Source organism: Eschrichtius robustus, chromosome 16 (assembly GCF_028021215.1).
Source record: "Eschrichtius robustus isolate mEscRob2 chromosome 16, mEscRob2.pri, whole genome shotgun sequence".
Lineage (NCBI taxonomy): Eukaryota > Metazoa > Chordata > Mammalia > Artiodactyla > Eschrichtiidae > Eschrichtius > Eschrichtius robustus.
The window spans coordinates 76,764,878-76,788,799 of record NC_090839.1 but is presented as its reverse complement, the minus strand read 5'-3'; the positions used below and the strand labels follow the sequence as shown (position 1 = coordinate 76,788,799).

The 23,922-nt window shown below is 53.7% G+C and overlaps 2 protein-coding genes across 10 annotated transcripts; one reads left to right on the top strand and one right to left on the bottom strand.

Annotated features, from left to right (window-relative positions):
• Positions 1-1,474: 1,474 nt before the first annotated feature.
• On the bottom strand, positions 1,475-18,774 carry SEZ6L2 (seizure related 6 homolog like 2). 9 transcript variants are annotated; one of them, XM_068566008.1, is made up of 18 exons: positions 18,696-18,774; positions 17,649-17,780; positions 16,674-16,973; positions 16,193-16,332; positions 15,708-15,909; positions 11,141-11,326; positions 10,170-10,338; positions 9,383-9,546; positions 7,452-7,652; positions 6,862-7,000; positions 5,824-6,020; positions 5,510-5,704; positions 3,350-3,541; positions 3,074-3,265; positions 2,553-2,591; positions 2,253-2,370; positions 2,030-2,126; positions 1,475-1,540 (listed from the first exon to the last, which is right to left on the bottom strand). In XM_068566008.1, exons 1-18 carry the CDS (start codon positions 18,772-18,774, stop codon positions 1,511-1,513), a joined length of 2,772 nt encoding a protein of 923 aa, XP_068422109.1. In that variant the 3' UTR covers positions 1,475-1,510. The 9 variants fall into 9 exon arrangements, with proteins under 9 accessions (XP_068422109.1, XP_068422114.1, XP_068422110.1 ...); XM_068566013.1 differs by having other exon boundaries at positions 16,674-16,763; XM_068566009.1 differs by lacking the exon at positions 2,553-2,591.
• A 1,856-nt stretch (positions 18,775-20,630) lies between these two features.
• ASPHD1 (aspartate beta-hydroxylase domain containing 1) lies at positions 20,631-23,916 on the top strand. The gene is made up of 3 exons (XM_068524041.1): positions 20,631-21,741; positions 23,133-23,246; positions 23,785-23,916. The coding sequence occupies exons 1-3, from the start codon at positions 20,862-20,864 to the stop codon at positions 23,892-23,894; spliced, it is 1,104 nt and encodes a 367-aa protein (XP_068380142.1). The 5' UTR covers positions 20,631-20,861; the 3' UTR covers positions 23,895-23,916.
• Positions 23,917-23,922: the final 6 nt, after the last annotated feature.

The window sequence follows — 23,922 nt, the reverse complement described above, 5'->3', positions numbered from 1 at the left end:
CCTCAACGAAGAGTAGCCCCCGCTCGCCACAACTAGAGAGAGCCAACGCGCAGCAACGAGGACCCAATGCAGGAAAAAAAAAAAAAAAAAACAGGCTGTAAATTCCTTATAACGTTCAAAAGTAAAGTAGAAAAGGACACCCATGGGAAACCAAACAAGCTCATTGTTTATGAAAAGCTGCAAATCTAATGCTTGGTAGACACGTAACAGCAAATATGCTTAAAATGCCAAAAAGGACTTCCCTGGTGGCGCAGTGGTTAAGAATTTGCCTGCCAGTGCAGAGGACACGGGTTCGAGCCCTGGTGCGGGAAGATTCCACGTGCCACAGAGCAACTAAGCCCGTGTGCCACAACTACTGAGCCTGCGCTCTAGAGCCCACGAGCCACAACTACGGAAGCCCGTGCGCCTAGAGCCCGTGCTCTGCAACAAGAGAAGCTACCGCAATGAGAAGCCCGCGCACCAAACAAAGTAGCCGCTGCTCGCCACAACTAGAGAAAAGCCCACGCGTAGCAACGAAGACCAAACGCGGCCAAAAATAAATAAATAAATGCCAAAAAGATTGGGGGGAAAAATGGTACACTTGGATGTGTACAAGATTTCTCAAAAGGGGGTTGACTTTTAGGTCAATTGGTCATGAAACAAATTGAGCGCTGTTTGTCACCTGCCAAACACTGAAGGAGGAGAGGCAGCTACTGTCATTTATCACCCAGCTAGAAGAGCCTGGAAACGCCAAGCCCTGTGGAGAGACTGCTGAGGCCAGGAGTGGGCCCAGCGGGTCCTCCAGAGGCTGAGCCTAAAGTCGGGCTTTTTGACCCCAGGCCAGCCCCTTCAACCCTGCCCTGTATGCAATCTTAAATTTCCATCTTTTTCCCCAAGTGTTCCCCTCTCCCCAGCCCTCTTTCCAGAGAGGCCACCATCACCGTCTCCAGTGCTCTGTGACCCACCTTCCCACACCCCACCTGCCCAGTTACAAACGGAGATTTTCTGTTTATTGCTCAAAAACAAAAATCCAGAAGCAAAGGTGGGGAGACTGTGGGTAGGGGACATGGCAGGAAGGGGGTAGGGGCCTTGTCCCAGCTCTCCCCTTCATCCCTCTTCTTCTGACCCTCCAAGGGTCAGAGGTTAGGCCCGGGGACAGAGCATCTGGGAAGCGTAGAGCCTTCATGACCAAGGGAACAGCAGAGCTCTTGGGTAGTCCCTGTGGGATGCCCTGGGCTGGAGGGGCCCCAGGAGTTGCATCAGGGGCTGATTTCCCCTCCTAGGGTCCAAAAGCGGGTAGAGTGAGTGGGGGGCAGGCCCCTTGTTTGGCAACTGAGAAGAGGAGGCTTTGGGCACAGGATGCTGGTTTATTTACTGTAGGGTCCTCAGGGCCATCAAAGCCCCCTCGTGGGACCAGGAGATTATTTACACAGCAGGGAGGAAAGGAGCCAGAGGCCAGGTCCTGTACTCCTTCCTGCCCAGAATGAGGAGAGGAGGGGCGTCCTGGGTCCTGCAGCCTTAGTCTTGGTGTTCAGATGGAAACTTCATACTCTCGTGTATCCTGGAAACAGAGAGATGGCATCAGTCACTAGAATGGGATGGAGGTGGAGGAGGCAGCAAAATGGGAGGAGGCATCCACAAGGAAGGGGAAAGACTCTGTGTTTTTAAAATAACATTGATCACTGGGAGTTTGGGGACCATGGGATGGGAATGGGGCTGAATCTGGCCAATGGATGTATTTGGTTCATCCTACAGTATCTTAAAGTCACATAAAAATCTAAATTTCTGGATTGTCTTGAACAGTTGGAAGCTCTGGCAGTTGGGCCTAGGTTTCCTCCACGGACCGGATGGGGTACAGGTTTCCCAGTTAGTCACAGCCCTCACCACTCCCGATTGGCCCACCTGACTTAGCTTTGTTCATTGACGTGGCCTTTGTAGGCAGCTGAGTTTGCAATTCCCAAGACAGATATTACAAAGACCTTGAGAGAAGGTTATGGAGTCCCAGGGGAGCTGAGGGATGTGGCACTCCAGGGGTAGGGGAAGGGCTCACCCCAGCTTCATACAGTGGATTGCTGAAGTCTGACTCCACCGTGATGGGGCTGTAGGAATGGGAGCCTGAGAAGCCGAAGAGGGATTTTCCCTGTAGCCTGGGAAAGGAAGGAGATAGAGGGGCTTATCGAGAAGTGAGCCCCCAACCCCCCCTCACCCGGGCTTCTGTGCCAGGCAGGCAGGACGTCTGCCCTGGCCAGCAGCTCCCTGAGTTAGGTACTTACTTGGTGTAGTATATGTAAACGCCACTGCCGAGGACGATGACCAAGCCTAGGGGCAGCAGAATGGCCAAGGCGAGGTTCCCACCCTCTAGCTGCCGTGACGGGTCGGTGGTCTGGGTCACTGGAAGGAGGAGGAGAGGCCAGTGATCTGGGGCTGGGCCCAGCCCTGGGCTCTCCCAGCCTCCTGCCCTGGGCCCTGAACCCTGGGCCTTACCCCACCGGGGGCCTGGCCTCCTGCCCCCGGCCTCTGCCTTGCCCTCCCAACTTGGCCAGGCCTGGGTCTCCACCTGTGCCCTCACTGACCTTCCAGTTTTCGGTTGTCCAGGAGCTCCTCATAGGCCACTGCAGGGAGAGGAGGAGGAGGGGACGGGGTCTGAGCCAGGGAGGGAAGGAGGCTGGGTAGAGGGCCGGGAGCCCAGTGGGGCTGGGCTGGACAGCCTGGATTCTCTGCCCTCTGCTCAACCTAAACTTGATCCTTCCCTTGGGGACAGGGGAGGAATAGTCAGAGCAGAGCCTCGGTCCTCCTCCTCCAGACCCCTGGGCAGTCTAAACCAACCAGGTCTGTAGGATTTGTCAAAAATACGGAAACTGAGACGTATCCAGAGGGCAAGGGACTGCCAAACCAAAGCCCCCTCTACTACTTCCCTTAGGATAATTCCATGCCCTTGAACTTCTCCAGGGCTTTTGGCTATACCTCTGAGGAAAAGAGCCCATAGGAGGTGAATGGGGAGCTCGGCAGGGTCTCGAATTTGCTACCTGACTTTCCCAGCCCTGTCACATCCTGGACACTGCTGTGCCCCCTCCTGCCCTGCCTGCCCAGGCACCTTTGCAGAGTGGGGGCTGGCTGGTCCACTGTGAGGGGTGGCCGGGCACACAGGTGATGGTGACCTCGCCAATGAGCTCAAAACCCTCATAGCAGAAGAAGCGCAGAGACTCGCCCGCCTGGTAGTGATGCTTGTACAATGTCTGATAGCCGTTCTCTGGCACCCCGGGGTTCAGGCACGGCTCGTACTTCACTGCAGGGAAGAGGTCAGTCATGGGCCAGCTGCACCGTTGAGCAGGCCACCTAGCCACCCGTCCTAGGGTGTCCCCAGACTCACAGGCGCACTTGGGGACCCGGTCGCTCCACTTGGGCGTGCCCGTGTCCCGGCTGTAGCAGGTGAGCACGGCCGCCCCCTCCAGGCTGTACCCAGGCAGACAGCGGTACTGGACGTGGGAGCCAACAGGAAAGCCGGCATCTGAGGTGGTGCGGTGCCCGTTGGTGATCTCACCAGGATCGGCACAAGTCATGACTGTTGGCAGGAGGGCAAAGTCAGGGGGAGCCAGGGCCTTAAAAGATCTGCCAGAAGCTTAGAGCTGGGAGACGCCTGAGTCGTGGGCCATCTCCTCTGGGCAACACTCCGCACACATCTCCCACTTCTTCCTCAGAATGAACAGAGTAGGAGTTGGAAAACTTAAAATTCAATGTATTTTACATATCAGGTTTCTTCCAGAAAACAGAACGTTTGGGGCAACCTGGGCCCCCATCCTAGGGTGAAATTTGAAGTATTGAACCACTCAACCAGAGCAAACAAGCTAAATCCCAACCGTGTCAGCCCTGCATGGCAAATCATCAGCAGAAGAGCAGCTGCCCTCTTTAGAGGGGCCCAGCCCTCCTGCTCCCCTCATTCCTGTCATCCCCAGCCCATTCTGCTCACTTGTATTGCCTGCCTGGCCTCTGCGGGCATTTGTTTACAACCTTGCTGTGGAAGAATCCCAGTCAAAGCCATTTCTTATATATAGACCTGTGCAAGGCACCTCGCTAAAGTGTTTTACAAACATGATATCATATACCCTGGTGATCTCGAGAGGTCAGCGTCACTATCACCTCCCTTGGGGCTCAGGGCTCAGGGCAGTCAAATGACTGGTCTGTGGTCACTCAGCCAGGGAGTGGCAAAGCTGGAACTGTTCAGGGTCACAGCCAGGGGGCACTGGGCTGAGATTCAGAGACTTAGGTCTCAGCTCAGCTGAAGGCTCCATGTGCTGCCTTGGGCAGGTTCCCTACTGAGTCTTGGGCAGCTGGGCCACGCCCTCTCCCCTCTGGGCCCCGCTTCCATCCCTTCCTGTCCCTGCCCCGTGCTGTCTGGGTTCCAGATTGGACATCCTGTGACTCCTTCCAGGGATGGGGAGCTGTGTCAACTAGAAAGTTTTCCTTGTGTCCAGTCCAAATCTGGCTTCCTGAAACTTATCCTCATTGGTCCCACCGTTGCTCCTAGGGGCCAGGTGAAAGACCTACAATCCCATATCTTGGTGACAGGCTTCCAAAAATTTGGAGGAAGTCACAAGATGCCACCCCTTTCTGCTCTTCTAAAAGATAAACTCTCCCAGCTCCTTTGAATGTCACCTTCTCTGTGAAATCTCTTGCCCTATGCCTGGGACAATTAACCCACCCCCCCTTCCTACAGCCCTTCTTCATACTTATAGCAACTACTACTTACTCATTGTTTACCTGCACCAGGCACTAACGTGAAAAGCTTTTCATTTGCTTTTCACAATCCTCTATTCCTACTTCACCGAGGAAGAAGCCAAAGCCTCAGAGATGTTAAGTACCTTGCCTGAAGTCACCCAGCGGTTACTACTCTAATATCCTGAGTTAAGTATGTGTCCCTGTCCCAGACTGTGAGCTCTGTCAGGGTAGGGAGAGTCCCCAACACCTCCGCATAACTCCAGCCCCAACACATCATGGGACTTCAATAACTGAATTAAAATAAACCGAGTTCTCTGACAAGCCTAGGCCCCTGCAAAGTGACTCCCCATAATGTCAAGGGTTGGGGACTGAGAGACTGGAGCAAGGCCTAGAACAAGAAAAGAGATGACGGGGCAGGCGGGGGGGTGGGGGTGGGGGCAGGGGGGCGGGACTCAGACTGGGCAGAGGCAGGGCCAGGAGACGATGGGGGAGGAACCCAGAAGAACCAGGTTCAGGACCCAGAACAGTGCAAGAGAGAGGGATGCAGCCCTGGGAAGATGAGAGTGGGAACCAGAGGGGACAGTTTCGGGACACCGAGGAACAGAGGAGTGGAACCCACTGGACATATGGTTGGGGCCTGAGGAAGATCTAGGCAGGACCAAGAGCGAAGGGATGGGTCCAGACAGAACGGGGGCGGGAAGAAGAAGATACGGAGGCGGGGCGCAGAGGGGGTGGGCGGAACCCAAGCAGAGCCATGAAACCCAGGTGGGCAGGGGCGGAGCCACGAGAGGATTGGGGCGGGGCCCGGGCTCACTCTTTTGGCAGGCGGGTGGCGCTGCGCTCCAGGACAGGTCCCACTGGCAGGTGAGAATGTCCGACCCGAGCAGCTCATAGCCAGGCTCGCACTGATAAGTAAGCACAGTGCCCCGGATCAGGTCCCCGTGGGAAGCCGTCCTCCAGCCCCATTCCGGGGGCGGCAGCTCGGGGCACGTGTCGTTTCTCGGGACCTCTGCAGGGGAGAGACGGCGAGTTTGGAAGCTGTCCTGCGACCCAGGGCGCCCTTCCAGCCTCGGGGGCCTCTCTGACCTGCAGGACCCCTTCCCATCTCGGGACCCTAGGCCTCGGTACCTTTGAAGTGCAACACGAAACCCTGGCCCAGGCCCGGGTTTGGGGGTCCGGGCGGTGCCTGGAACTGCAGCGTGAGGTCGGGCCCAGAGGAGAGGAGGCGGCGGCGCGGTTGAGGCCCTCGCAGCTGGGCCAGGACTCGGGCGCTGGGACCGTCCCCGTCGAACAGCGTCAGCATATCCCCTTCGCGCACATTCAAGCTGCAGGGAGTGGGACCAGATACGGGGGCTGGGTTACGATCAGCCCCCCTCCCATCTGGTTCTGCCCAATCACTAACTCAGCTCATTAGCAACCTTACCTACTCTCCAGTCCCACCTTACATTCTCCTATCCCAGGTCTCAGTTTGGATCAATTATGGGCTTCTCCTCCACGCTAGTCGCTCCAGGTTCCATTTGGTCTGTGGCTCCTCCCGGTTCCTGCTTCCCAATCCCCAACCCTGATCATTGTTGACGCCTCCCACTTCCCAGTCCCTCCTCCATCACCAGGTGATGCACAGCCAGGCTCAGCTCCAGCTCTGACCAGTCACAGACCATGCTCATTACCACCCAGCCCAACTCAAGGCCCCAACCGAATACATGCTTTTTGAGCCACGCCCACTTCTGGTTCTGTCCAGGCACATGACCACCTCACACCAAAGTAGCTCACTGGATTTCCCCCACATCCATGCCCACCTTGTGTGCTGCTGCTGATGCAACAGCTTGGGCCTGGGTCCCTGGAAATCACTCCAGGGGGGCCTCAGAAACAGCCAAAGAGTGAGATTTCAAACCAGAGCCCCTTTTTCACAATAGTCCCCGAGGAAGGCTGCATTACCCCATTTACTTGTCCAAGGTTGCCTGACAAATAAGTGATTTGTACCTGGGTCTACCTGATGTCCCACACCCCCATCCTGAATCCTTAGCCACTTCTTTCATCCGAACATATATTCACTGAATCTCGTGTAGACGCTCGAGCCAGCCAGGATCAGAATGCAGGCCAGTGCATTGTCATACCGCACTTGGCTGAGCCCACACCCACTGCACCCTCTGCAGTACCCAAACATACATCTCAACTTGGAGCAAGATGCGCTTCTCTTCCTGGACATGCAGACCCCACACGCAATCTTGGCCGGGGCTATAGCTCTGGGGCCAATCCGGAGAGAGGACCACACCGGCTGGCTCTGACAGCTCCCCTCCACACATGGCTAGGATAGAAAGGGTGTCAGATTCAGGACCCAGGTGGGCATGCAGTCTCTATTTCGCTACGATCCTCACCACTCCCAACTGTGTGCACCAGACTGCCTCCCCGGTTTCCTATTATCTATTACCCACCTGATTCTTGCCACGCCTAGTTCTGTTGTGTCCAATCCCCAGCCCCAGTCTTAACTAACCCCGCCCAGTCTCCAGCCTAAGCATCACCACCCAATCCATGACTTAGCCCAACTCCAGTTCTAGCTCTTGAAGATATTTGGGTTATGACCCCTGAATTCTGTAACAAGCCCATCAACTATTCAGCTAAGAAAACTAAGCCTCTGAAAGGGACAGGGATTGATCCTGAGTTTACTAGGTCCTCCTTCCTGAACGGCCTTCCTAGGATCCCCAGCTCAGGGGGTAGTCTGTGAACTGAAGGATGTCCTGAGGAGGCGGAGGGCTCACCCTTGCAGGCTGGCTCTGTGTCGTTCCAGTGGGGTTCTGTGGGATCCACACATTCGATGGCATTGGGGGGGCCAGGGGGCTCCAGGGCATATCCTGGGAGGCACGAGAAGGTGGCCAGTGCCCCTGGGCGGTACTCAGGGTCCGTGGTGGTGACATTGCCATGTGCCAGGAAGGGGGCAAAGCAGCGATCTTCCTCAAAGGCTAGAGAGGAGTCAGTCACAGGAATTAAGCATTAGGACAGGCCTCCAGGGATCTCAGACTGAGGAACCAGGCTGAATTCCAGTGTGGTTTGGCCCCACAGTGGGCTATTTAAAATGAAATGCCCTTGGGCTTAGCTTTCACTCTCCAGTTTCCCCCAAAACCTAACATTCCTCATTCACATATTTATGTTAGCTCCCCGGCCTCTGGACAGAAACCCCAAGGTCAGTCAAGTCCCAGCCACTATTCTACAGATGAGGACACTAGGTCCACAGACAAAAAGCCACTTGCTCCATGTCACACAGTAGGGCAGTGGCAGAACCAGACCTCAAGCCCAGATTCCTTGATTCCCAGCCAGAGACACTTGTCTCTGGAAGCTGTAATGGAGTGGGGGGAAACGGTGCCTTTGGAGACCTGGCTCATGTAGGTGTGTTCGCTCCTCAAAAATAACTGTTGGTTTCTGATCAACCCTGATTATCCATACTGTGGCTAGAATCCAAAAGTGAGGCAAACACAAAAGCTACTCAGTTTTAACTTTGGTCTAAGTCAGCAAAAAAATTAACATTTGTAGAGTGTTTTAGTTTTTGCCCATCTGATCATATCTTAGACTCAGGTAAGGCTCAGGTGCCTATGATACAGAAAGAGTCTGAAGCCCATGGAGCAGCAGTGGCCCACAACTATGGAAGCAGGCCTCAAACCTAGAAATTCTCTTTGCACTCTCAGAATCTAAAATGCAATTTATTTTTCAGATCCACTGTTCTGTTTCACCATTACTTAACCTGATAAGGTGTCATGTCCAAATCCTATGCATCCATCAGGGCCAAGTGCCAATTCCCTTTCTCCCTTGATTCATACCAGAAACTAGCCCCTCCCATCTCTGAGCATTTTACTTTCTTTGTCTCTTTCCTGCTACTGTTTACACAAATCCTCTGCTCCAGCCACAGTGAAACGCTCTGCTTGCCAAACATACCAGGCTTTTCTCCACCTCTTTACTGTTGCTCACACTGTTCCTTTCACCTGAGATGCTCATTCCCAATCTTCCTCTTTTAAAATTCTCTCTATCCTCTAAGTCCCAGTTCAAACGCCTCCCCCCATGATCACTGACTTCCTTCCTTCCTACCTATGCAGCATCCAGCCCCCTTCGTCTGTTAACAGCACTCCTATTTTCATTTTGGGTCACATGTCCTCCCCACTTCCAGTCCATGAGATTCAGCTGGAGCCAACCAGGGATGGCCATGTGATGTGGATCTGCCAATCATAACACCACCTGCCCCTAGCTACAGTGATTGGCTCAGGCATAGATAGATGACCTAAGCCAGGACAATGAAAGCCTTTCCTGGCATTTTTGTTAAAGCTCTTAGGAAAGTGGTATGCTTTCTCTCTTTCTGATGGAGTTACTAAACTTGTTGGTATGTAAATCTGTAACTGCTAGGTACACAACAGACTGAGAGTCTGCCTGAGAATGAAGCCAACCGAGAGGAAAGAATGAAGAGATTTAAGTAACTGGTCTCTTGGCTGTGTACCTGGATCCAGCCACACCTGAAGCTTAAGTAGAAAAGACCACCTCAGGGAATTAGAATGTGTCCTTGTCGATTTGGGATGGGGAGACAAGTCAGTTTTCAGGAATCCAAACGTGGAGATAAGCAGAGATGGATTATGTGCTTGTGACCATGCCTGGGCGTCAGGAAGAGGGGAAGGTGCGGCAGTTGGGGCCCCGGGGGAAGGGCAGTTACCTTCAAATCGGAGGCTTAGCAGCAGGGGATTGGCAGGTGTCTCTGAAAGCAGCTCCACATAGAGGGACTGGGCATCACTGATGAGACCCCGCTCTGGGACATCATCCATGTCTGAGTCATAGATCACCGGGGATAGGGGACTGCCCCCTGAGCGCACCATCAACCTGGGATGGACAGAGGTGGCCAGGAGCTCAGCTTCCCCTCAGAAACTGCCTCACCTCTTGCCTGCTCTCCTAACCTTATTTCGTAGCTATTATTTTCAAACATTAACTATATGCCATGTACTCTTCTAAGCTTTTACACATTTTATCTCACTTAATTCTCACAAGAACCCTTGAGTTAGATACTGTTATTATTCCTCATTTTATAGATGAGAAAATTGAGGCACAGAAAGAATAAGTAACCTGTCCAGCTACACATAGCAACTAATGTCAGAGCTGGGATACCAGTTTGTTAGATAAAGAGTGAGAATAATGATGATGACGATGGCAAACACATTTATAGTGCTTACTGTGTGCTAGGCACCATTCCAAGCACTTTACCATTCCAAGCACTCCCTTAAGAGGGAGGTACTATTATCTCCGTTCTACAGATGAGAAAACTGAAGCACAGAGAGATTAAGTGATTTGTCTCAGTTTGCACAGCTATACTGCCTAAGAAAGGGGAAGGACCAACCTGCATTTGACATAGATCCCAACTGGGATTCCCCCCCGTCTGTCTGACTGTCTACTGCAGCCTCCCTATTTCCTTGAAGTGAGGACCTCTGACGCAAGGCCCAGACCCTCACCGGTCATTGTCCTCATCCAGGGAGACTCTCTCAAAGTGCAGGTGCAGCCGGCGTCCCTCAGCTGCTTCGATGACCCAACGGCAGGTGAGGTTGGGCCCTGCAGCTCCCCCAGGCTCAGGGGACACAATGCGGCCAAGTGTAGCATTGTGGATGGTGCCACCACAGGATGCTGTGGACGGTGCAAGGGGGCAGGTTAAGGTGACTTGTCCTTTTCCCATCTGCAGAGCTATTGCACCCACACCTTGGCCTGGGACCTGGCCTTGGGATGACCTCTGCCCTACAGGCTCACCCCCAGGACTTTTTTCAGGCCACTACCAGGTGAGGAACCAGCCTTGGAATAGAAAAGCCCCAGGATGGACACCCCCACCCCCAGGATGGAGATTCGATCAAAATGAAGACTTCCCAGACGTGGACACCCTGAGGTGGGGAGTTATGGGGGAGTCCCCCAAACTGAAGCTCTCAGATGGAAAATACTCAGGATAGGATCCCAGGATGAAGACTCTCCAGGATAGACACCCCCAGATATAGACCCCAAGAATGGTTTCCTCTAGGATGAGGAGTCTCCAAAAGCAAGGGACCTCCAGAACGGTGACTCCCCAAATGGGAACCCTCCAGGAATTCCCTGGTGGTCTATTGGTTAGGACTCTGCGCTTCCACTGCAGGGGGCACAGGTTTGATCCCTGGTCGGGGAACTAAAATCCCACAAGCCATGCGGTACGGCCAAAAAAAAAAAAAGGGAACCCCCTCCCCCGAGGTGGCACTTCCCCAGATGGAGAGCCCCCCCAAGGATGGAGACTCCAAGGACTGAGACCCTCAGGGTGAAGAGCTCCAGATGGAGACCCCAGGATAGGGACTCTTCAGGGCACAAACCCCTTCAAGATGGGTGTTCCCAAAGATAGAGACCCCCAAGGTAGGACCCTCCAGTGGGGCTCCCAGGACAGAAAACCACACCTATTGTGGTAGAGACTCACCCATGCAGCTGGGGGGTTCACTGCTCCAGGCTGGCCGGGTACCATTGAGGCAGATGAGGGTCTCCTCACCCTGCAGCTGGTAGCCCGAATCACAGTGGAAGGTGGCAGTGCCTCCAGGGTGAAGGTCTGTCACACTCACATCCCCATGGGCTGGCCGGGGAGGGAAGCCGCAGCTCAAGAGGTAGGCTGGATCAGGCAGAGCAGGAGAAGGAGAATTCACTCTCCCAGGCCATCCTCTCTCACTGGTTCCCTAGCATTTCCTCCCCTCTTTCCAGGTCCCCCTCACCCTCCAGGGCACAAACTGGCTCCATACTGGAGTCCTTACATGGACACACTGTCTCATGAAGAGGTAATGTCAACATCCCTTATCTCCCCTAATCTTTGTAATCTACCCACTTTGGCCCCCATTTTATAGATGAGAAACCTGAGACTCAAAGAAGTTTTGGACCCTAGCACCCATTTACTGTGTGAACTCAGGCGAATCAGTTGACCACTCTGAACTGATTCAGCTCTAATAATAGCAAATAGTATTTGCAGAGCTTGTTCAGCTTCCAAAATGAGTTCACGCAGTGCTTTTGAGGTAGTCAGAGAAAGGCTGTGACCCACTTTCCAGATGTGGAAATTGAGGCTCCAAGTTATTAAGTGCCTCAGATCATTTTCTCCCCTCCACACACACAGACTTTCTTCCACTGAGGTGTCACTGTGGTATTATACCCTCAGCTTTCATCCAGAAGACTCACAAGAAACTCCTTTAGAAACCGACGATTCTGTCATTAAAGACCTTAATACCCAGTGTCCCCTAAATGAATCCCCCAGTGAAAGTGAAGTGCTAGGGAAAGCTTTGCTTTCCTTAAGGAACTGGTTTATCTTTTTGCCTGCAATGAGAACTGTGTAATCTCTCTTTTCATACTGGCTGCTAGGAAGCCCAGAACCAGGTTGAGGCTTGTCCCTAGTAACAATGGCTTGTCCATCCACATTCTATTTTTTTCAAATTTAATAAGCATTATCTGGTGCCAATTTTTCTCTTATTCTTTTTTTTTTTTTTTTTTTTTGGCCGCGCTGCACGGTTTGTGGGATTTTAATTCCCCAACCAGGGATCGAACCCCGGCCCTTAGCAGTGAGAGCGTGGAGTCCTAACCACTGGACTGCCAGGGAATTCCCTCTTACTTATTCTGTTTAATCTTATTGTTTGCATTCTTTTTTGAAAGCCTCCTGAAATTCTTGTGGAAACATATGAGATAAAACAAACAAATAGAAAGTGACTTGGTAATCAGTGATAGACTCTGAACTTGATCCTGACAGAGCTCTGTGTGTCTGTTTAAGACTAGGCAGAGTTCATTAAGAAGGGCTTCCTGGAGGAAGTACATCGAAGCTGGGTCTTGTACTAGGGGCAGGCTCTGGTTAGCAGAGGGTCCAGCTTGCCTGGGCCTTTGCTTTTTCTGACTCTCCAGTCCTGAGTGATTCTGTAAGAGACCTGGTCTCTCCCTGTTTCAAAATTCAACAAGCACTTCCTTGGCTGGGTCCTAGGGTCAGAGGTGAAAAAGACTGAGGCCTTGCCTTCAGGAGTTCATGGTCTACTAAGATAGACATAAAAACAGCCTTTTAGAACACAGGGATTTGGGAATTCCCTGGCGGTCCAGTGGTTAGGACTTGGTGATTTCACTGCCGGGCTGGGGTTCAATCCTTGGTCAGGGAACTAAGATCCTGCAAGCCGAGCAGTGGACAAAACAAACAAACAAAAAACAAACCAAAAAACCCCACAGAGATTTGAATAGACTTTAGCCTCTGTGATGGCTCTCCACGACCAACAGAATCAAGTCTGAATGCTTTAGATTGACATTCAAGCCCCTTCCACAACTGGTTCCAGCCCAGCCCATCCAGCTTCAGTTCTCCGCACCCATGGCCCATATATCTTACACGATACAGTTTTGTGACTCTTTACAGTCCCACTTCCATATTTTTCCACACAATTTCCCCTACCTGAGAGGCTCTCTTCTCACTTTTTCTCATCTTTCAAGGAGTAACTTAAGTACCACCTCCTCCAGGAAGTCTTCCTGACCCCTCCCCTTTCCCACAGAGTTAGGTTTTTTTTTTCTTTTTGCCTATACACAATCCACATGCATAAACTTATCATCACATTAACACCTGCTTATTGCCATTGTGAGACTGAATCAAATGTTTTTTATTTTGTCTCCTAAAAACCTAGCCTAGCTGATCAATTGATGCCGCCAAGAGGCAATGTCGAACAGCGCAAAGAGCACTGGATTTGGAGATGGGCATTCCTAAGTTCCAGTTCTAGTTTCACAACTTATTAGCTGTATGGCCTTGAGCAGGTGACTTCACCTGTAGGGCCTTTCATCTGTAAATGGCAATAACAATTCCTATCATTGAGGATTGGCCTTAAAGAAAAGAAACCTGGAATCAAGCACCTGGAACATAGAAAGCACTCAGAAAATGTTAATCACCCTCCCCTCAGCTTCAATTAATAAATGACCAGGGGTCAGGGACTTGGGGATCTGACTTCTGACTTTGCAATGAATTTGCTGGTGGCTGAGCAATCCATATAAGCTTTGAGGCTTTGTCTTCCTCTCAGAGATGGTGTTGACAGTGGCCACCCCCAGGGCTGCTGTGAGAAGCAACCAAAATAAGAGTTGGTGAAAGAGTTTTGTAAATGGGAACGTTTGCTGGACTTGAGGTGAGGGGTGATGGAGCCTTTGACCTTCCAGAGAAGCTAATGAGGCCACTGTAGACTGGAGGGCCCAGCTAGTGCAAATTGGGAAGGGCTTGAACAGGGCTTCCGTCCCAAAGGTGCCTGGAGAAGCCGCAGAGCAGGGAAGACCGAGGCAGGTAATGAAGGCCCATTTATGCAATAGCCCTGCTTCCTTAAATGTTCCAGTTCGTCTAAAGAGTCCTATTTTCAATGCCCTAGGGAAGTGGCTGCTTAAAGGAGCCAGCAGGAAGACATCCTATAATATCTGAAGCCCAGCCCTCAGCCCTGGGCCTTCAAGGCGTGCCCTTGCTCCCCAACAACCGGGCCCTGACCACCAACTACATGTCCCCCAGCTCACTGGTCTCTCCACGAGTAGGTCTGCTGCTGGGCACCTCCACCGTGCATGCCTTACCTCCTGGGGCAAGTCCAGAGCAGAGGCCTCAGAAGAGGCTGGAGAGTGTGTGAGGAAGGGATACGGGTTGTCTGTGTCCTGGATAAAGTCACAAGGGACCTGGTGTCAGCAGAGCTCACAAGTGGGCAGCAAGGCCATGAGGTGAAGTGAAGGGGACACTGGCCCAACACACAGTTCCCTCTCTGTTTCTGAGCAAAGGAAGGGACTTTGGAGACAGCAGCAGTGTCTGGAATGGGACCTTGGGCTGGGCCCCTTGCCTCATGCACACGTGTATGCTAGAATGTACATTGCATCGTGGGAAGGTTTCCATACACACAGGCAAATATAGATGCACACGTGTGTGTAGGCTGTCTGTGGGTGGGTGCTTGCGAATGCAAGCATGCGCAGATACATCCCCTCTTTCCTACCCCCAGAAGTCAGCAGGATCTTTTTAGGTCACAAATCTGAGGCTGTCACTATCTTGCTTAAAACATTTCAAAGTGTCTCCTCCTCCCCTGCAGGATAAAGTAGTCCGAGGACTCCTCACTGAAGCTGGCAAGGCCCTTTGTCATCCAAATCCAACCTACCTCCCAGTCTAGCCTCTTAGCCTACTTCCCCACCACTTTCTGTGCTTTACTGTAATAGCAATGACTGACATTTTCGAGCCCTCACTGTGTACCAGACACTATTTTAAGCACTTGACGTGTATTGATTCATTTGATCTTCCTAATAATACCACAAAGTAAGTATTTTGATCCCCATTTTTCAGATAAGACAATGCGGCACAGAAAGGTTAAGTAACTCACCCCAGCTCACACAGCTAAGACACTTCTATCTTCCATGCTGAATTACCTCAACTCCTCAAGGGGGTCACATTTTTTTCTCCTCTCTGGGTCTTGGAATGTGTTTTTCCATCCATCTAGACGTCTGCCTTCCTCTTTCTCTCCCTCCCACCCTTCCCCTAGCTAATTCATCTTAGGTGTCAGCTTAGTCATCACCTCCTCCAAGGAGGTGTCCCCATATTCCTTATAGGGGAAATTTAGGTCCCTTTGACATTTGTTCTCTCTGACAGTAATTCCTCCATCATAGGGATGGGGGTCCTTATCTCACTGAATTATAATCATCCTGATTATCTGTCCACCTCCCTACCTAGATTCTGAGTTCCCTTTACATCTGGCTTGTTTATTCCTCTCCCCAAGGATAACACAGGGCCGGTATGAAGTGGGCGCTCAATAAACATTTGCTGAGTGAATGGATGAATTGTCACTTGGATGTGTGCACACCCAGGCACAGGTCTGTGAGTGTGTGAGATAAGTGTGTATAGGTCTCCTCTGAGGATTCTGCCCCCCATGGTCCTAGTCAGGAGGAAAAGGCCCCAACATTACCCTGTGCTTAGAAGGCTCCTGAAGATGTTCCCTGTGCCCAGTGTGGCCCCTGCCCTCCCACCAGCACTCCGAACTCCTCACCCTGATAGTGGATCCTGAAGCCACCACCCCTTGGGACCCGTGGGCTCTGGAAGTGCAGGAGCAGCCTGTTGGTTGGACTCCGAAGGACCTGTCCTTCTCCCAGCATGGAGGAATTAGCCAGGAGTCGGGGGGCCAGGCCTGGGGACCCCCCACCAGCCAGCACCAGGAGTTCCTCCTCCCGAGACAGGTTCAGCGTCTGCACCTAAAGAAGCCAGACCCAGACCCGCCAGGGAAGTCAGCCGGGGTGTGTGACCCCCGAAGCTCCCCCGCCCCTTGCCTTCCTTTTCCCTGTATGTAGCAGACCAAGAACCACGGTAACGTTGGCCAAGTTGTAGAACTTTAGGAGAGTCTGTGAGATCCTCAGAAAATAGGTCCATCTGAGTCAGAAAACAAGTTCTCTGGCTCCTAGGCCAAACCCGTGCGCACCCCTGGGCCCGGAGGGAAGGGCTGGGAGGTTTCACAATCATATGCTTAAGTCCAGTTACCTGGATCTCAATGCCGTAGCCAGGGTAGACATGGATGCTGTACGTGCAGTCCAGGAGCCCCAAGGCGCGGCTGGCCGCGCTCCCTAAATCTGGAGACTCCACATGCCCTTCACCTTCGGAGATGTTGTTATTACACAGAACTAAAGAGATATAAGTGCTGGGGTTGAGAGAATCTCTGTGTTCTTGCCCTCCCAGCCAAGTAACCCTGGGGGTCCTCATCTGTCTTCTCCCCAGCACCCCTCACCATCTTTATCCAATGCTCACTCTCCCATCTGTGCCCAGAACTCCCTTCCTCAACTGTCATAAGAGATAAAACACATAGAACAGTGCTGGCACATAGTAAGGGTGTATCAACGCTAGCCTTTACTATAATTAAGCAGAAGCCCCTCTCCCATCTAGACGCCTTCTTCCACACGTTCCCGGCAGCCTCTCCCCCATCCGCACCTTCCTCTTCTCCCACATCCCCTTTCAATCGCCTCACCTGGGCTGGTCACCGTCGTGGTGACAGTTGTCGTGGTGATGATGGTGGTCGTGGTCTCCTCCTCTCCTCCCTCAGGCCCGAGGGGCGGGCCTGGGGAGGCGGGACCGGGAAGGGGCGGGGCCGTAGTTCCCGGGGGCGGGGTCAGCAGCTCCGGCGCGGTGGGGCCTGCCCCCCTGCCCTCCTTAGGGGTTACGGCTGTTGTCAGAGGCCCTGTGCCCGGCTCAGTGGCCCGTGGCAGGGAGGGTGCCGCAAGAGTCTGGCCGGCTGGAGGGGTGGCTAGTGTGGGGTCTGGATCAGATCCTGGGACAGTGCGAGGGAAGGCAGGGAACAGGAGGAGCACATTGATGGGCCTTGGTTGGGGAGCAGGGCTGAGAGAAACTTCGAGTTCCCCACTGAACCCAAAAGACCTCCCCCACGAGGCGCAGGCCCCCCACCTCTCCCTTCCCCACCCAAACTACCCCCCTCCTGCCAAGGCTTCCACAGCCTGCCCCCCACCCCCTTCTTTTCTCCTCTCTGTCCAGGCCCTTCCACTCTGACAGTCTCCTTGAGCTTCTCTCTCTGTCCCCCCATTCAGATCTGGCTCCCTCTCCTGGTTACCCCTTTCTCTTTCCTCTTTTTCTTTTGCACTCTCTAGAACTCTTGGTCTATGTTTAGTATTCTTACCCCTCTCTGATTTTATGATTCTAGATCTACTAATCTCTGCATTTCTCTCTCTTTCTGTGTCTCTTTTCCACTCTGTCTCTGATTCTGGTTCTCTGAGTTTCCATCTGTCTTTCTCTCTGTCTATTTTTCTGTGCTGTTTCTTGATCATTCTACCTCAATTTCTCTGGCCCTCTGACTGTCTACGTCCAGTTTTGACTCTCTCGAACCATCTCTCTCTGTCTCTCTGAGTTTCACTGGCCTGGCTCCCCATCTCCCCGAATTAATGTCCCTCCCTCTGCCTCTATGTTGCTCCTGCCACTCTGGGGGCCTCACCCGGCAGGTAGCCCATTTCTGGGCCTCTCCTCAGCAGGGCCCCATGGAGCAGCTCCGCCAAGGCCTCAGAGGCTACGGTGGGGGTCTCATTTCCAGGCTCCGGCAGTGCCTCCTCCTCCTTCAGGGGCAGACCTGGGAGATGAAGTTGTGTGAGCTCTTCCACTGCCCCACATTCCTTCCTTCTCCAGAAAGATCTTTTCCAGAGCGCTTATTCTCTCCTCAGTCAGCTGGGCCAGCAGGAGCTCAGAGGGTCCCAGACTGGGCTGAGAGCCAAGATTGAAGGAGGGGCTCCCAGCTGCCCATCACACTCCTACCCCTTCCTCTCCCCCTTTTCCCCCAGGCTGTGTGGGCCTTCGGTGAGCGCCTCGGACAGCGCCAGCAGGGCCGAGAAGAGGCAGGGCGCTACCTTCATTTTCCCCTCGGTGATGCTCTCCCCCCAACCCCGGGGCTCTGAGGAGGGTCTGGCAGCACCTCCCAGCCCTTGCTTCTGCAGTGTCCAGCTGTCTCTCTGGGTTTCTGTCTCTGCAGTGTGGTCCTCCCTCCCTTCCTCCCTCTCTTTCTCTGCAGTCTCTGCCCCCTTCCCTGGAGTCTCGCTGGGGGGTCAGAGTTGGGGATTGAATATCTGGCCTCTGAGCACTGCCTCTGTTCATCTGTCTTTGTCCATACGTCCAAGAATATTCGTGTGTGCTGCGCCTGGCATCTCTCCCGGCACCTCCATCTCCCACCCAGGTACCCGGTCTGCTTCTGCCGCCTCCGCAGACATCCCCCCCACCCCGGCCCCGCCACAACGACCCCAGCCCTTCTTCCTGGATTTAACCTCTGAGACGCTGCTAAAAGCTCCCCTCATTAATCTCCCCAACTCCTCAATATATGAGGTTAGGGGCTCCAGGTGCAAGCTGGAAAGCCCTGGCTTGCCCCTTCTCCGTCAGCTGTGCCCCTCCCCTCCCCCAGGAGCTCAGAAGGCGCAGGATGTTCGGAGAAAGGAAGGTATAGGACCCCGCTGGGGGCCCTTCCCGGGGGCCCACCCCCACGCACCCAAGTCCTTACCCTGAATCCAGGGACAGCTCAGCAGAATTAGGAACAGCAGCTGGGGAGGCGGCGGATGCTGGGCCCTGGGAGTCCCCATGGCGACTCACACCAATTTCTCTCCTCTGCGCCTCTCCTAAATAATCTAGCTGTCACCTTTCCTCCGTCTTCTTTTATCTTTCTTATTAATTTTTTTTTTCCTACTGGCAGTTAGCAAGGGAGACAGTGTCTCTGCCTTTGGGATGGAGGGGCAGAACTGGGCTGGGGGTCGCCTGGAGCCCACCCCTCTTTGGCCAGTCTCCTCTGTCCTCTGCTCTCCGGTCTGCGGGAGAGGGGGCGCGGCTCCGGCTGCAGCGGGTGGGGCCAAGAAGGGCGAAGGAGCTGGGTCGCCTGGGTTACCCTCTGGCTCAGGCACCTGGGTCCGCCAGGCTGGCTGGATTCTAAGCTGGGGAAGTGGGTCGAGGCAAAACAGCTTCCGGGGACCTAGGGTGGGGTCGAGGATAGGGAGGGTCCCTACTGTGCTCTAGTGGGGCTTGGCGGGGAGAGGAGGGGGCTGCAGAACCTGGAGAGCCGAGGCTCGGGCACTGGAGCTGCGGGAGGGAGAGCTGAGAAAGGTGTCAAGCCCACGTCAGATCCTGGGGACGGGCGAAGGGAGGGGCTTGGGATTTATTTGGGGGCTGTGGGGGGAGGGAGGAGGAGGAAGTGCAGATGGAGGAAGGAGGGACCACATGAGCCAGGGTCGTAATCCTCACTCCCGCGGCCCCTAGGGGAAGCGAAGGCAACTCTGGTCCCAGCAGTAATTATGCCCCCTCCCCCAACCATTCCAGCACACTTGGAAACTGAATGTTCTCTTCCCAGGGTGTCGAGGGGCAGCATAGCTGGGTTGGCGCTTGCTCAGCGCCCCCAATATGCCCCCGGCCCACTTCCAGACCCTTTCAGAGAAGCTCATGTGGAATGCGCTTCCTCCTCCTCCAGAAGAATGACAAGTTCCTACGTTTGTGAGAAGTCTAAGGGGTGACAGGCCAGGATCTGGGGAGGGGAGATCCCTCCTCTTACGTACAACATGACCCCAGCCAGCTGCCTGGCGGCTTCAACTTTGATTTTTTTTCTCCTGGCCTCATCTCGCAAGACCGCTGGAGAGCCCTTTTCAGCACCACCAGAAAGGACAGCTCTTCTCGGCCCCGCCTGAGATGGCCCGGCCCGCGGCGCTGCAGGCGATTGGCTGAAGCCGCCTTCATTATCAATCGGGCTCCCGCGGGGGTTGGCTCTTGTGAAGGCGAAGGGGGAGGTGGAGTCACAGGCCGACTGGTCGAAGGATCGGCTGACCCACGGACAGGCCTCAGCGTCCCTGTCCGCAGTCTTCGAGCACCGGTCTTGTCCATCAGTTCGCGCGCTCGCCCCGCCCCTTACTTGCCACGCCCCTCCAAGGCCCCGCCCTTTCTTTTCGCATTGCGGGGCGCTGGAGGTTGGCGCTGTGCCCCCTGAGCCCCACGTGGCGCCCCGTCGGGGCCAGGGGAGGCAAATCCGGAGACGACACCCCTAACCCGGCTGAGTTGCGGTGGCCACTGGGCGAGGGCGGGGGTAGCTAAGCTGAGAGGACTGTGGGGAGGGTGACGTCAGGGTGAGTGGGGGCCAAGGAAGGAGCGAGTAGGGGAGGCGGGAGAGAGAGAGAGAGAGAGAACCCGTGGGTCGGGTCGAGTGAGAAGCGAGGGCAGGAAGGAGAGAGGGGGAGGAAGGAGAGAGAAGTCGCTGCAGCGGACTGCTGGTTGCGGTTCCCGGGGCTGCGGGTCCAGGTGGGGTAGGAACTGCTGTCCGTGGAAGCTAGAAGGAAAGGCAGAGCGGGGAGGGAAAGAGAGAGCGAAAAGAGGGGCGGGGGGGGGGGGGCGCGGTGGTGGAGGGAGGAGAGAAGAAAGGAGACAGGGAGACAGAGGGTGGGGAAAGGAGAGACTGACGGGAGAGACAGGAAACTGGAGAGAGAGGAAACTGCCCTAAGGAGAAAGACGAGGAGGAAAGAGGCGAAAGAGGAGGAGGAGAGAGTTGGAAGGAGAAAGAAGAAGGAGAGGAGAGAGGAGAGAGAGGCAGAAGGAGAGGAAGGAAAGGAGAGTTAGAGGTACATGAAGGAAGTGAGAAAGCAGGAGGTACAAGGTGGAGAGAGGACCTCAGAAGGAGAGAGAACCAAGAGTAGGAATGTGGAAGGGAAACAGCCCAGGGTGTAACCAGGGAGCAGCCATGGAAGGAACCGGTGGAGAACTGGGGGGACAAGGGAACTGGGGTCTGGAAGATGCCCCAGGCCTCTTGGCCAGGGCCTCCTTGCCCATCATGCCTGCATGGCCATTGCCTCTGGCCTCGTCTGCCCTTACCCTGCTCCTTGGAGCTCTCACTTCCCTCTTCCTCTGGTACTGCTACCGCCTGGGCTCCCAAGATATGCAGGCCCTAGGGGCTGGGAGTCGGGCTGGGGCTGTCAGTGGTAGGCCTGGAGGGTGCTCTGAGGCTGGCAGACCAAGCCCACGGAGCTCTGGGGAGTCTGTGGAAGGACCTAGGACAGAAGGCCTAGTGAGCCGTCGCCTTCGGGCCTACGCCAGGCGCTACTCTTGGGCAGGGATGGGTAGGGTGAGGCGGGCAGCTCAGGGTAGCCCAGGCCCTGGGGGAGGGCCAGGGGTCCTGGGCATTCAGCACCCAAGCCTGCTATTCCTGCCAGACCTGCCCTCAGCCCCCTTCGTGCCACGGGATGCCCAGCGGCATGATGTGGAGCTCCTGGAAAGCAGCTTCCCTGCCATTTTGAGGGACTTTGGGGCTGTGAGCTGGGACTTCTCAGGGACTACCCCTCTGCCTCGGGGCTGGTCCCCACCACTGGCCCCTGGGTGCTACCAGCTCCTGCTATACCAAGCAGGCCGGTGCCAACCCAGCAGCTGCCGCCGGTGCCCGGGGGCCTATCGGGCACTGAGGGGGCTGCGAAGCTTTATGAGTGCCAACACCTTCGGCAATGCTGGCTTTTCCGTCCTCCTGCCCGGGGCCCGGCTCGAGGGCCGCTGTGGGCCCACCAATGCCCGAGTCAGATGCCACCTGGGTAAGTGGATGCTGCTTACAGACAGCTTCCTCGCCTCCACGATTCCCCCTCCAGACTCTCTTCTCTGCCATCACAGCTTTCTACACTGTGACTCTGATCACGCCTTTCTTCTCGGATATCTTCCTTGACTCCCTGTTGCCCACAGCAGCATTTCCTGAGCTTCAATGATCTGCAAACCATCTTCATAAGCTTTTCCATAGTCATTTACCACCTGTACTGATTCTTCATATTGACTCCCCCCCATGTTTTTACTTATTTAAAAGGAATCTTTATAGAAAAATGATAATCAGTATTAATTGACCTAAATAAGAATTATTCATAAAAATAAGTTTAAACTTAAAAAAAGAAAGCTTTAAAAATTCTAGCGAAGTGTCCTAGTCTGAGGCTGAAGCCTACACTCTCCTCCTTTAAAAAGGAGCAATGTTGGGAATTGCCTGGCGGTCCAGTGGTTAGGGCTCTGTGCTTTCACTGCTGAGGGCCTGGGTTCGATCCCTGATCGGGGAACTAAGATCCCACAAGCTGCAGGGCATGGCCCCAAAGAAAAAATAAACATAAAAAGGGCAATGTTAGGGGGGATGTTAAAGTTATGGTAGCACCAAACTGAGATTTTCTTTTCAATGTTTTAGAGATTGAAAGAAAATGGGGAGAAAAAAAGATTTGTTTTCTGATTGTTTAATGCCATGACCTTGTTTTGCCTACAGTCATCTCCTGTGCTACCAGTTGAATGTGTTCTACACTTCAAAGCACGCTGGCTTTGAAGAGATCTGGAGCAAGGCCAGATCTTTTCTCCTTATCTCCTACCTGTTCCCTTCTTCCCCTTCCCTCCCACCATGCCCTAAATCATGAACGCCTTCTGGCTGATCCTGGCAGATGCCACACACATGCTCTTAACCTAGAATGTCTTTCCCCCTTATCACCTCCTGGAAAACTCCTACGTAGCCTTCACGACTCGCACTTTCAAATGCCACACCTCCTCTGGAATGTCTTCCTCTTCCCCATCATTTGAGTTGGCTCCTCAGTTTTCTGCACCCCAGTGTGTGGTCCTTGGCAGGTTGGAGCCATGTTTTATACCTTCTGGGGAGAGAGGGCCTAACACACAGTAAGTTCTTGAGTTAAACTGTCAGAAGCCCAAGAGGAGATGCTGCTTCCTTTAGGAAGCTTTCCCTCTTCTCTGAAACAGAATAGATTGTGCTTTGCACTGCATCTTCTGTCTCCTAGCATTTCTTTCCTCCAGTACTGTATCGTAATTTTACGTGGGTCACCTTCCAGAGAGCGAGGAGGGACCACCATAGAACCTGACATTTAAGACTCTCAGATCTGCTTTTTGACTGAATGGGGTGGGCCCCTTCGATGGAGGCAGGAGTGTTGGAGGCCCGGATCTCTTTCTACAGGCCTGAAGATCCCCCCTGGCTGTGAGCTGGTGGTCGGGGGTGAGCCCCAGTGCTGGGCTGAGGGACATTGTCTACTGGTGGACGACTCCTTCCTGCATACAGTGGCTCATAATGGTAATGGGGCTCCCATTCTGCTAGGAGGGATGAGTGACTGAAGAGTGAAGGGGAATAGAGTAGAGGCTGCAGAATCGGGCCCAACTGGCTTCCTGTCCTACACCACCATTTTCTAATTGCATGACCTTGAACAAGTCACATGATTTCTCCAATCACCCGTGAAATAGGGCAACCGCCTTCTTTTATCAAGTGACTGCAAGGATTAAATAAGTTAGTGTAAGTGCACAGCAAAGTGGTTCATAGCACAAGACCCTGGGCCTGGACCACCTGGGTTCCTGTCCTACCTCTGGCATTAGCAGTGTGACCTTGGGCAAGTTATTTAACCTCTTTGTGCCTCAGTTACTCTGCATAAAATGAGAATACTTATGGTACTACCTCACAGTTTGTTTTGATGATTAAGAGTTAATACATATAAAGGATTAGAACACTGTCTGGCACTTATTTACAAAGTGTTTGCATTTATGAGTATTTGGTGAGTGCTCTGGCATGGAAGTACTTAATGTCAGCTGCTCTGCTGTCTCCATCCCACGTGCCCTAGGCTCTCCCGAAGATGGGCCTCGAGTGGTCTTCATCGTGGACCTTTGGCATCCCAATGTGGCTGGGGCCGAACGCCAGGCCCTCGACTTTGTCTTCGCACCAGACCCTTGAAGGAAGGTGTTCCCTTCAGACAACTGGG

Excerpts from the sequence above, each read along its gene's own strand:
- SEZ6L2 (XM_068566008.1), bottom strand. The coding sequence starts at position 18,774 with ATGGGGACTCCCAGGGCCCAGCATCCGCCGCCTCCCCAGCTGCTGTTC. Across the intron at positions 7,653-9,382 it reads GCTAAGCCTCCGATTTGAAG|CCTTTGAGGAAGATCGCTGC; the intron begins GTAACTGCCCTT and ends ACTCCTCTCTAG. Across the intron at positions 3,542-5,509 it reads GCCACCCGCCTGCCAAAAGA|TCATGACTTGTGCCGATCCT; the intron begins GTGAGCCCGGGC and ends TCCTGCCAACAG.
- ASPHD1 (XM_068524041.1), top strand. The coding sequence starts at position 20,862 with ATGTGGAAGGGAAACAGCCCAGGGTGTAACCAGGGAGCAGCCATGGAA. Across the intron at positions 21,742-23,132 it reads CCGAGTCAGATGCCACCTGG|GCCTGAAGATCCCCCCTGGC; the intron begins GTAAGTGGATGC and ends CTCTTTCTACAG. Across the intron at positions 23,247-23,784 it reads GCATACAGTGGCTCATAATG|GCTCTCCCGAAGATGGGCCT; the intron begins GTAATGGGGCTC and ends CACGTGCCCTAG.